The sequence below is a fragment of the Brassica napus genome, chromosome A1 (assembly GCF_020379485.1).
Source record: "Brassica napus cultivar Da-Ae chromosome A1, Da-Ae, whole genome shotgun sequence".
Classification (NCBI taxonomy): domain Eukaryota; kingdom Viridiplantae; phylum Streptophyta; class Magnoliopsida; order Brassicales; family Brassicaceae; genus Brassica; species Brassica napus.
Genome location: NC_063434.1, coordinates 19,579,096 through 19,590,879, shown reverse-complemented (window position 1 = coordinate 19,590,879; position 11,784 = coordinate 19,579,096). Strand labels below are relative to the sequence as shown.

Genomic DNA, 11,784 nt, shown 5'->3' with positions numbered 1-11,784 from the left:
ATATATATTTATCTAAATATTTGCTCACTTCAAAACTAACAGGCAAAGCGATTTTCCAAACTGTTGTGCTAACTACAAAATAATTCCGTGAGTTCTTGAGTCAAGAATCTTGACCAAAACATGCCTAAAGAAGCAGAACATTGGAAATTCCATTGCTCGAAAATAATATTTATTGTAGGGATCTCTGTTTTTTATTATTTTATTTTCCAGTAGAAACGTAATATTTATTCAGGACATGGATTCTGCAACAATTTTACACAAGTACAGTCGAAATCAACGTACTACGTTAGAAACAAGACAGACAGACATACAAAGTTATAAGAGAAATATTTATTTATTTTGCCAATCAAGAGAAAAGTAATAAAATCTTAGAATTATAAAATGTCAGACTACGAAAATCTTAGTACAATTTATACGAACAAACAAATTTATTACACTCAATAATCCTGACCAAGAATCCCACCGATCTTGTTCTCTCTATCGTAATTATTATCGCTGCAATTATTGTTATAACTATCATTACTATTGTAATGATTATTGTTCTTACTATTACTGCCCTCACCAACCAAGTCCCTACGTTGAGACCTAAACGCATCGTTTGGATCTTCTTGACTCATTTCTTCCTTAGCACTGTGGTGAAATGGAAAGTACCCCGGCTGCGTCGCCGGAGGTACAACAGACGGAAGCTTCGAGAGAAGAGCCTCGAGGCTACTCATCGACGGCGTTATCTTCATCGCTTGCGGCTGGTGGTGGTTGCTCATCAAGAAGCGGTGGTTGTGGTCAGAATGGTAGAAATGCTGTTGGTGATGCTCAGTCTGCGACTGAGGAGGAGCTATTCCGGGGAAATGCCACGTGTCAGAAGGAGAAGCGTTGATGAAAGGGTAACCAGAAGAAGAAGGATGAGGAAGAAGTACTCCAGGGATGCTTTCTATATAGCTCAGCTTTTTCCTTAGCATCACAACATTGCTCAAATCTTCAACCACCTTTAATTTATTAAAAAAAATGAAGTATGTAAATTGTCCTGTCTATATAAACATAAATAAAAAGTATAATGTATATAGAGAGGGAAACCTTGTGAACAGATCCTAGCTGGACAACACCTTCTCGAACCGAAATCAAGGCAATTGTCTGCATAACATTTTCATGTAAATATGCTTAACTGAATACTTAAAGGTATGATCATGCATTAATTATATATGGAAGTTTGTATGTGTGTTGATGTAGTAAATTAGAAATATACCTTGATGCCAGATTGAAACTGAGCTTCCCATGTCCTAGGGTACTGCACAATTAGAAATTTTAATTAGTATGTGGTTAATACAATGCAGTATAAATCTCTGTGTATAATTTGTAACTTTCAGATGTATGGATACTTTTTTCTTCTTCTAAGCCGATTATGCATGTGTATGCATATAAAGGCCATGCATATATAAAAAGATGTAGATAAAAGTGTCAGTATATCAGCATATGCTTACTGAGTCAGCAGAATTGTGCCAAGCAGATAAGAAGTTAATCTCTTGGTCATTAGGTTCTTTGTAAATCCACTTGTGACTGTGATCTGCAGCTACTTTTCCTATCAACCTGCACAAAATTTGATAAAACTTCAATCATTAGAGAGAATAATTAAATTAATTAACAATTATTAGAATAATACTTTAAGTTGACAATGATTAAATAAATACTCCCTTGGTTGACAAAAAAAAATATACTCCCTTTGCCAGAAAATGATTAAATACCCCCCTCTCAGCAACTTTTCGATCAAACTTTGACCCATAAACTTTGAATAAAAAGATTAAATCCCGAAGACTTGTAAGTAGTTATAGAGAAGAACTTTGTTGACCCATTTAACTTTTTTAAACCAACTTAGTTACATATACATACATATGGATTTAAACTGAGTTTTTTTGTTGTTGCTAAAATTTGGGGGATTTAAACAGAGTTAGAAAAATAGGTATTAAAATAGTATGGACCCAGGTCCAAAAAAAAACTGTTTACGAAAAACTCTAAACCAAAAAGAGATAGTACTATATGAAAAGGAAAATTGAGGAAAAGGATCTATTTTCGTAACAAATCTTATAATTAACTTCTGCTGAGAAAAAAAAATATATTATCCTCACATACCCTTCTCCATAATTGTAGATTTCATGGGACATCTTGAAGAACAACTCAGGCTGAAGCCCTTGATATTGCTGATAATCACTATTTCCGTAAGCCGTAGAGCTGTCACCACCGCCGCTACATTCACCGGAGTTAACTTCCGCGGCAGAAGCTGCAAAGTTGCAAAACCCATCTTCCCAAACCAAGATCCTGCAATAAATAATATACAACCTTATTATTAATTATATACACTTAAGAAATCGTTATATCTGTAATAGATTGTATACGTGGTTTAACTAGTACCAGTTTCTCCTGTTCCCTCTTGATCTATCATAAGATCCTTGACCATCCCATCTACTTGTGAACAGCACCAAATGATCAGAACATATTCATCATTCAAATTAAAAAAATACAAATACAAAACTACAGAAGAAAAGCTAGCAAAGGAAAAGAATTACAAGAAAGCCAAATAAAAATGTAAAAGAAAAAGGAGTTTTAAAGTTTAATCATAAGCTTACTTGGGGGGAGGATAATTTCTGGGCAAGATCCTCCAAAAAACAGCATAAACCCATTGGGAATTCTCGTGTATGCATAAGCTTCTTAGAGTGTGTTGAAGAAGATGAGTCACAGGTAATGAATTCAGATGTTCTTCCATTTAATCTGAATTTTCTAAGTTTTTCTTTGGGTTCTTTCTTTTCTGTTTTGTTTGGTGTGCAAAGACTCTTTTTGTGTGTAAAGACTTTCTTTAGATAGAAGAAGGTAGAAAACCCTCACCATCTATCCTTCTTTATATAATAAGCTTATAGATGATAGATCCATCCCCCAAAACATCTTTTTGTTATTATTTATTAAAGTTTCGATAGAGGTAATAAGAAATTAAATTATTTACCCATTTGGCTTCTGGTCGTGTTTAGCCCATTTACCCAACGTCATCTTATTCTTGTTTTCTTTACTTTTTTTTTTAAATTTCAAGTAAAAGCCACATAATATTCTGACGCTTGTAAAACTGTATTCAGACCCGATTCCTTAGATATATCACTTCTTTACAAGTTGCAGTTCATTTTAATGGTTTTGCAGTACATGTTCTACCCTTTAACCAAACAAAAAAACTTACACCATAAGATTAATAAATAAGATTTGTAAGCATCTTTACAGATTAAATTTTACTTAAGTAACACTCTTATTCCTATTAAATTAGTATTTAGTATAATATACAAACTTAAACTCAATTTTAGTTCTAGGTAAATGATAAATTAGGTGTTTGTAATTAAATACATATATATATCAATATACAAATTTAATAATTTATGTCAAAACATAAATCACGTTTATTTGTATATATACTATTTAATTTAAGATTGTTAAATAGTACAATAAAAATTGTTATATTCAAATTTTCTTATGTAACTTATCCACTATTAAAAACGAAGGTTTGATATCTTTGAGCAACCTTATCGGTTGAATTTTTAAAGTGAATATCTGACTAATATATTATTATTATTTATTAAATAACTACAATTTAAATTTAAAGGAAAATATAGCACCAATGAAAAACAGACAAGCAAGCAAATGGAGTTTTGGAGAAGTTTAGAAAAGTTCTCGATTAAGATACTTTTGGCTAGTTTTGCATTTGATTTTCCTTTTTAAATGTTTAAATATTTTGAGATTCCCCACTTCTTCATATCCACGATGGAAGTGCTCTAACATACAGTGGTGGTGTAGTAGAAGTTGAAGTTTTTCTCTAGTGAGTAAAGCTGAAATAGTATAACCAATCATAGTTTCCATATTTATGTGTGTGCATCTTTAACAAAAGAATCAAGCAAACAACATGTACAATGTAGTATTGGTATCATTTGATACATAAAAGCCCATTTTGTCGATCTTCATATATTCTTTATCCTATCAAAAACTGTTGACCAGCTTGAGATAACTTAGGATATAAGTTTCCTAATGAGTTTAGGATTAGTAAAAGATTTAGTGTTATCTTAAAGATGTTTATCCTAATGATTTTAGGAAACAATATGTGTTATATAAAGAGATGATATGATGTAGCATAACTTATGAGTTTGAGTTTGTAAGATTAAGTTTTGAGTTAAGTTCCTTAAGCAATAAAGATTTGTGTGTTATTACTCTTGGATATAAGTGTCTTTGATTTCAATAATTGGTATCAGAACTTTCTATTGAAATCTTAAAAATTCGAGAGAAGAAGATTGAAGTTTTTGAGAAAAAAAAAGCATGGGAGACAAGGATTTGGTCGCGACGATCAACCAACCAAGGGAGAGTGGTTCATCGACCATTAAATATCCAATGCTCACTACCACAAACTATACGGTATGTAGCATGCATATGAAAGTAGCACCCAAGGTGCATAAAGTGTGGGAGACAATCGAGCCGGGAGTTGATGATGGAGATAAAAACGACATGGCTCGAGCACTTTTGTTCCAATCCATTATAGAAGCCCTCATTCTACAGGTTGGTAATCTTGATACCCCAGAGGAAGTATGGGAATCAATCAAAGCAAGACATGTGGGAGCTGATAGAGTTCTAGAAGCTAGGTTACAGATGTTAATGGAGGATTTTAGCCGCTTGAAGATGAAGGATACATACACCATTGATGATTTCTCCGCAAAGCTCTCGGAGATGTCGTTAAAATCATCTTCTTTGGGAGAAAACATAGAGGAGCCCAAACTTGTGAAGAAGTTTTCCAGTAGTCTCCCAAGAAAGAAATACATTCACATTATAGCAGCTCTATAACATGTTCTAAATCTCAATACCAAAACCTTTGAAGACATCGTTGGTAGAATGAAAGCATAAGAAGAAAGAATTCAAGAAGAAGATCAACAAGATGATCAAGGAAAGCTTATATACGCTAACATGGATTCTCAACCCACTCAAGAGAGCTATAAAAGAGGAAGAGGACGAGGTGGACGATATGCCAACAGAGGAAGGGGGTGTGGACGGTGGATTAACCAAAGAGACTGGAAGGATGGAAGAGACACATCAGGAGTAATATGTTATCGATGCGATAAAACTGGTCATTATGCGTAAAATTGTCCAGACCGGTTACTTAAATTGCAAGAAATACAAGAGAATGAAGATGAAAGTACACATGAAGCAGAGGATCTGATGATAAATGAGGTCGTGTACCTCAACGAAGAGAAGGTACAGCCAAGCAAGTTCAAGAATCATACTGATAGAGATAACATATGGTACTTAGACAATGGTGCAAGTAATCATATGTGTGGAAATCGGCGTTATTTTTGCAAACTTGACGAGAAGATCACAGGAAAGGTGAGGTTTGTAGATGATTCTCGAATAGACATCAAAGGAAAGGGATCAATTATGTTCATATGCAAGGATGGTAAGCGAAAAGTTCTGGCTGATGTCTACTTCATACCGGATTTAAAGAATAATATCATCATCTTAGGTCAAGCTACAGAGTCTGGGTGCAATCTTAGAATGAAAGAAAATTCTCTCACACTGTACAATCAAGACGGAAACCTATTGGTGAAAGAAATCAGGCCAAAGATCATTTGTACAAGGTAACTGTAGACATTAATGACACAAGATGTTTTCTACTCGCAAAACTTGGTGATTCTGTTACTTGGCACGCAAGACTCAGACATGTTGGGGTAGAAACCATGAGGACTATGATGAATAAAAAGATCGTGAGTGGCTTACCTAATATGTCTATTGAGAATGAAACTTGTGCATCATGTCTGTTGGGTAAGCAAAAAAGACAAAATTTTCCCAAAGAAACCCAATACCACACGAGTCATGCTCTTGAGCTCATTCATGGAGACCTTTGCGGACCAATAACACCCTAAACATCAGCTAGAAAACGATATGTGTTTCTGTTGATTGATGATCACACACGCTAGATGTAGACAATTTTGTTGCAAGAGAAAGGAGAAGCCTTCGAGAAGTTTAAAGTGTTTAAGAAACTTGTGGAACAATAAATAGGAAGCAACATCAAAACTTTTCAAACTGATAAAGGTGGAGAGTTATGTTCAAGAGTTTCTATTCTTCTGTGATGATCCTGGTATCAAACGCCATCTAACAGCTCCCTACTCGCCACAGAAAAATGGAGTTGTGCAGAGACGCAATCGAACTCTAATGGAAATGACTAGAAGCATTATGAAACATATGGACGTTCCAAGTTATTTATGGGGAGAAGTAGTGCGACACTTAACCTATGTGATCAACAAAATCGCAACGAGAACCTTGAAGATACAAAGTCCGTACGAATGTATGTCCAAAGAAGAAAAAACCTAATGTTGAGCACCTATGGATCTTCGGATGCATATGCTATGCAAAGAACGACTCACCACATCTCAGAAAACTAGATGATAGATCACGGACTTTGATACATCTAAGGATCAAACCGGGAAATAAGGCATATCGACTTTATGATCCCACAAAGCGTAAGGTGGTGATAAGTCAGAATGTATTTTTCGACAAAAGTAGAGGCTGGAAGTGGAGCACAACTACACAAGAAGAAACATGTGAACCAAGAATGATTACTTTTAGTGTTCATAATGAGAAAGAAGAAAGTGATAAAGGCGAAAACGATAATTGCATTGATGACCATGATGAAGAAGAAGAACAAGAAGCTAGTGAGACAGAGGACATCGAAGAAACAGATGAACCGATCTTGAGAAGATCAACTAGGCAGAGCACAAGACCGTCCTATTTGGAAGATTATGTTTTCCTTTCTGAGCTGGAAGACATAGATCAGATTCTTCTTATGATTAATGAAGACCCATGGGATTGGAATGAGGCTAAAGAAGAGAAAGTATGGAGAGATGCGTGTGAAGAAGAGATAACATCGATAAAGAAGAATGAAACTTGGACACTCGTCGATCTTCCTGATGGCTGCAAGGAAATCGGATTGAAGTGGGTTTTCAAGATCAAACGCAACGCCGATTGGAGTCTAAGAAAATACCAAGCTAGACTCGAAGGAAAAGGCTACGTCCAGCGTAATGGAGTTGATTGCTCCTGTTGCGAGAATTGAAACTGTACGAGTACTCATTGCTCTGGCTGCATCGAATGGGGGGGGGGGGGGGGGGAGATACACCATCTCGATATGAAAACCGCATTCCTCCATGGTGAACTCAGAGAAGAAACTTTTGTATCACGACAAGAAGGTTTTAAGGTGAAAGAAAGTGCAAGCAAGGTATATAAGTTGCATAAAGCTCTTTATGGTCTGAAACAAGTCCTAAGCGCTTGGAACATCAAGCTTAATCGGGTTCTTAAGGAGCTTGACCTCACAAGGTGTTCTAAAGAACACCCGCTGTTTCATAGATGAACAAAGAAGTCACTTATTTTTGTCGCAGTCTACATAGATGACTTTCTCATTATGGGAACAAACCTAGAAGATATACGAGAATTTAAGGAGGAGATGGTAACAAAATTTGAGATGAATGATCTTGAAAAGCTTAATTATTATCTTGGAATTGAGGTTCTACAACTTGAAGATGGAGTGACCCTAAAACAAGAGGCGTACACGATGATGATACTTGAAGAATCATAGATGGGAGAGTGTAATGCGGTCCATGTACCAGTGGACCCGGGACTAAAGCTCTCTAGATCACCCAAAGAGGAAGCAGTCAACCATAAGGAGTTTCAAAGGAACATAGGATGCTTGCAGTATTTGATCCATACTCGGCTGGATCTCGCCCAGTTCGTAGGCGTGCTTAGTCGATACATGCAACGTTTCTAAAGCTAGTCATGGGGCTGCTTTGAAACATGTTCTCTCGGACTTTATTACAGAAACAATGGAAAAAAGAGCTTGTAGGGTATAGCGAGAGCAGTTATAACTCTGATCCGGATGATGGCAAGAGTACAACATGGCACATTTTCTACTGAATGGCTGTCCAATCACCTGGTGTTCACAGAAACAAGAGATCCTCGCATTACCTTCGTGTGAAGCGGAGTTCATGGCAGCTACAGAGACAGCAAAACAAGCTATCTGGTTGCAAGATCTACTTAAAGATATCACGGAAGGAGAGTCAGAAAAAGGCGGTCATACGCATTGATAAAAAGTCAGCCATTGCATTGACTAAAAACCCGGTGTTTCATGGTCGTAGTAAGCACATTCGTTCAAGGTTTCATTTCATAAGAGAATGTTTTGAAGATGGACTAGTAACCTAAGAACATGTAGTGGGGATAAGGCAAACGTCGGACATGCTCACAAAGCCTCTCGGAAGGATCAAGTTGAAAAAGATGAGAAGTCTTGTTGGGATTCAAGATGTGTCAAATGATGTTCTCAAGATTAAGGGGGGAGAATGTTGACTTAAGCTTGAGATAACTTAGGATATAAGTTTCCTAGTGAGTTTAGGATTAGTAAAAGATTTAATGTTATTTTAAAGATGTTTATCCTAATGTTATCTTAAAGATGTTTAGGAAACAATGTGTGTTACATAAAGAGATGCTATGATGTAGCATAACTTTTGAGTTTGTGTTTGTGAGCTTAAGTTTTAAGTTAAGTTTTTTAAGCAATAAAGATTCGTGTGTTCTTACTCTTGGATCTAAATGTCTTTGATTTCCATAAAAACCAAATTACATAAATATTTTAGTTTGGTACATGCATAAACAAATTGATTTACCATCATGTAAACTACCAAAACCTTATAAGTTGAATATATACAAATCTACTCTTAGCTCGGACCAGATATTATACCAAGTATATCAATTTCGGTAAGGTACATGAATATGATACCTATATACAAATCTATACCAAGTATATCAATTTCTGTAAAGTACATGAATATGATACCATTAATTCTCACTAAAATGTAGAAGTTACATATTCCCTCAGTTTCGATTTAGTTGTTGTATGAAAAAATTATCGTTTCAAAAGAAGTGTCGTTTTAGAGTTTCAATATAAAATTTATTAATAAGATTCGCCACTTTATTTTTCTATTTGTTGAAATATGGTTAGGTGTATAGGTAATTGTGTTTTTATTTCGGAAATATACAAAATCATATGTTTTCTTAATCTGTGTGTATAAACATAGAAGGACAATTAAAATGATACATAAAGAGTATTCATCATTATTGGGTTTTACGCAAAATGAGAAACTGTCTATTTACCTGTAAATCATATGTAAGTTAATGTTTACTTTCATTGAATAAGTGTTCCTTCTGACAAAAAACTGTCAAACTGATTTAATTTTAAATCCTATGAAATAAAGTTTGGGATCTCTTCTTTTCATTTATTTTCAGCTCAGTGGGCTAACGGAAACTGTACGTCTTTCTTTGATTCTTTTGTACACTAATTTATTTCATCTATATTTACATATATGTAAGTGAGAAACCATTATTTTGTGCCAAGTTATCCTGAGTTTAAATCATGTTTTAGTTTCTACAATAGCGTGATCCATATATATTATAGAATATTATGATTTTAAATGCAACAAATGATTAGTGTGTACATTAACTAAGCTATGAAAAGAAAGTAAAGAAAAATGTCTTTACATGCACAAGATTTCATTCATTATTCATCCAACAATATTCCAATTTCAAGTAGATGCAATGTATCAATTTTTCTTGTCAAAAACTTGTTTTACTTGCACACAAACTCAAAACATACATGCATGGGTGTATGAAGTTATGCACATGCGATGGCCTTAGGAATCAAAATCTCATTGATGATACTCAGGACTTAATCAAGAAATTACATATACTGGTATACCCCCGGTATACCACACACCAAAATCAGAAAATCCATGATATATTCAAGTCAAATCAAAATCGAAATCATTACACGTAACACTTCTAGGATTATACCAACACATCTATCTACATATGGAGATGTTAAGTTTGTGAATATTACATTTAACGGACCCTACATTTTGTAGTAGAGCTACAACTTCAACCTCACATGGATCCGTATGATAGTTTTGACGAATTAAATGATTCATTTTTGGACAATGCTACCGACAAATATATTCGAAAATTGTATACATTCATTCTTACAGCTACCTTAAGAATAGAATAATTAATAGGTGTATATAAGTATAGTCCAATGATTATTCTTCTGTTGGTCAAAGCTACAAATTTATTTTTACTATTGTATCATCTGCAACATCAGTTTCTCACTATAGGTCTCAATGATGTGAATTGCAACTGTAAGTTCAGTTTCGTCGATGGCATGCAGGCTCTCCCCGGCCAAATTTTATTTTCATATGCTCTATTTCCTATTGTTTTTATTTTTATTAGTTTTACTATGGTCAAGATAGTTATATTCAGTTTTCTATATTCAATTATCATCTAGCCATCTAATAAAATACTTAATTTCATGAAATTTATAAGTTTTATAATATCATAATTTCATTTTATTTTTCTTCTACAATTTTACTAATCTAGTTATACAAGTTTTATGGCTAAACTAATACTAAATTATACCAGTTGTACAAATGTAGTTTTGCGAAGTTATAAAAAGTTATATAATTAGTGATGGATACGAATTGAGTCCATTGGGAAAGATGTAGTACTTAATGTAGTGTTGGATCGAATGACAAAGACATTGTTGAAAAAAAGATGGCTTTTTCCGGATGAAATGAAAATAGGATTCATGTAATGTAACAGGAGAAAGTATACATGTAGTGTTACTTATATTCAGTTTTTTATAATCAGTTCTCATCTAACCATCTAATAAAATATGATTTCATGAAATATATAAGTTTTGTAATATCATAATTTCATTTCAGCTTGGTTCTATAGTTTCACTAATCTAGTTATACAAGTTTTACGATTTTACGTTCAACTAATATTAAGTTATACCAATTATACCAATATAATTAATACCAAGTTACACAAAGTTATAACATTAGTGTTGGTACAAACTGAATCAATTAGAAAATATATATTGTTTAATGTAGTGCTGGGAACACATGTAGCGCCTCATGTAGTTATGGGTATGAATGTACACCAATAATCGTAAAAAAAAAATGCTTAATGCAGTGGTGGGTATGAATTGAATCAAATGGAAAATAAGACCGAAACAATGGTGTCTAGGAATAGAGAGAAAGAACATACGAATATGAGAGGAGAAAGAAGAAGAGAGAGAAATGAGACGAAAACACTTGATTTGTTAGATGATATAATGATATAATTTACTTTCACCATATTTTTTAAGAGCAGATTAAAGAAAAAGTATGGTAAATTAATAGTGTGTGAATTTTATTTTTTTCTTTTTAATTAAGAGCATATAAGACTTTTGTCCGAAAATCAATATCGATAAATAATATTTTTTCAATTTCTAACATGGTGTAGCTAATATTTTTCATTTGGATTTTTAACGTTAAAAATTTAAAAAATAAAAAATAAAAATTCAAAATATTATAATATTATTAAAAAATTAGTAACTTTTTTGACAATATAAGCGAGAACTAAGTAACTGGATCGCGTGATTCAGAAAGCCAAACAGAAAGTATTGAATCGAGATATAACATAGCTGAAGGAGAACTCTTCGCATCACGTGCAAGCTTGTTTGCGATAGTATTTTGTGCTCTTGAAATATGTATGATTTGGAAGTTAGGAAAGAAAGTCTTAATGCATCTGAATTCTTTAAATAATTCTTTATTATATTTTCTCGGTTTTTAAATTTTTATTTTGTACATATATAATGTTGATGTTAAAAACACATCAAACTCATATATTTACAAAAACATTAATAATTCT

General features: G+C 33.7%; 2 protein-coding genes across 2 annotated transcripts; one reads left to right on the top strand and one right to left on the bottom strand.

Moving 5' to 3' along the window:
• Positions 1-318: 318 nt before the first annotated feature.
• Positions 319-2,893, bottom strand: BNAA01G22150D (protein RICE SALT SENSITIVE 3). The gene is made up of 7 exons (XM_013891802.3): positions 2,616-2,893; positions 2,401-2,451; positions 2,122-2,307; positions 1,476-1,581; positions 1,241-1,282; positions 1,072-1,128; positions 319-983 (listed from the first exon to the last, which is right to left on the bottom strand). The coding sequence occupies exons 1-7, from the start codon at positions 2,750-2,752 to the stop codon at positions 438-440; spliced, it is 1,125 nt and encodes a 374-aa protein (XP_013747256.1). The 5' UTR covers positions 2,753-2,893; the 3' UTR covers positions 319-437.
• Positions 2,894-7,630: 4,737 nt separating this feature from the next.
• Positions 7,631-8,250, top strand: LOC106362679. Its single transcript, XM_013802546.2, has 2 exons — positions 7,631-7,779; positions 7,995-8,250. The coding sequence occupies exons 1-2, from the start codon at positions 7,631-7,633 to the stop codon at positions 8,248-8,250; spliced, it is 405 nt and encodes a 134-aa protein (XP_013658000.2).
• Positions 8,251-11,784: the final 3,534 nt, after the last annotated feature.

Excerpts from the sequence above, each read along its gene's own strand:
- BNAA01G22150D (XM_013891802.3), bottom strand. The coding sequence starts at position 2,752 with ATGGAAGAACATCTGAATTCATTACCTGTGACTCATCTTCTTCAACAC. Across the intron at positions 1,582-2,121 it reads ATCTACAATTATGGAGAAGG|GTTGATAGGAAAAGTAGCTG; the intron begins GTATGTGAGGAT and ends AATTTTGTGCAG. Across the intron at positions 984-1,071 it reads AGCTAGGATCTGTTCACAAG|GTGGTTGAAGATTTGAGCAA; the intron begins GTTTCCCTCTCT and ends AATAAATTAAAG.
- LOC106362679 (XM_013802546.2), top strand. The coding sequence starts at position 7,631 with ATGGGAGAGTGTAATGCGGTCCATGTACCAGTGGACCCGGGACTAAAG. Across the intron at positions 7,780-7,994 it reads ACTCGGCTGGATCTCGCCCA|AAACAAGAGATCCTCGCATT; the intron begins GTTCGTAGGCGT and ends TGGTGTTCACAG.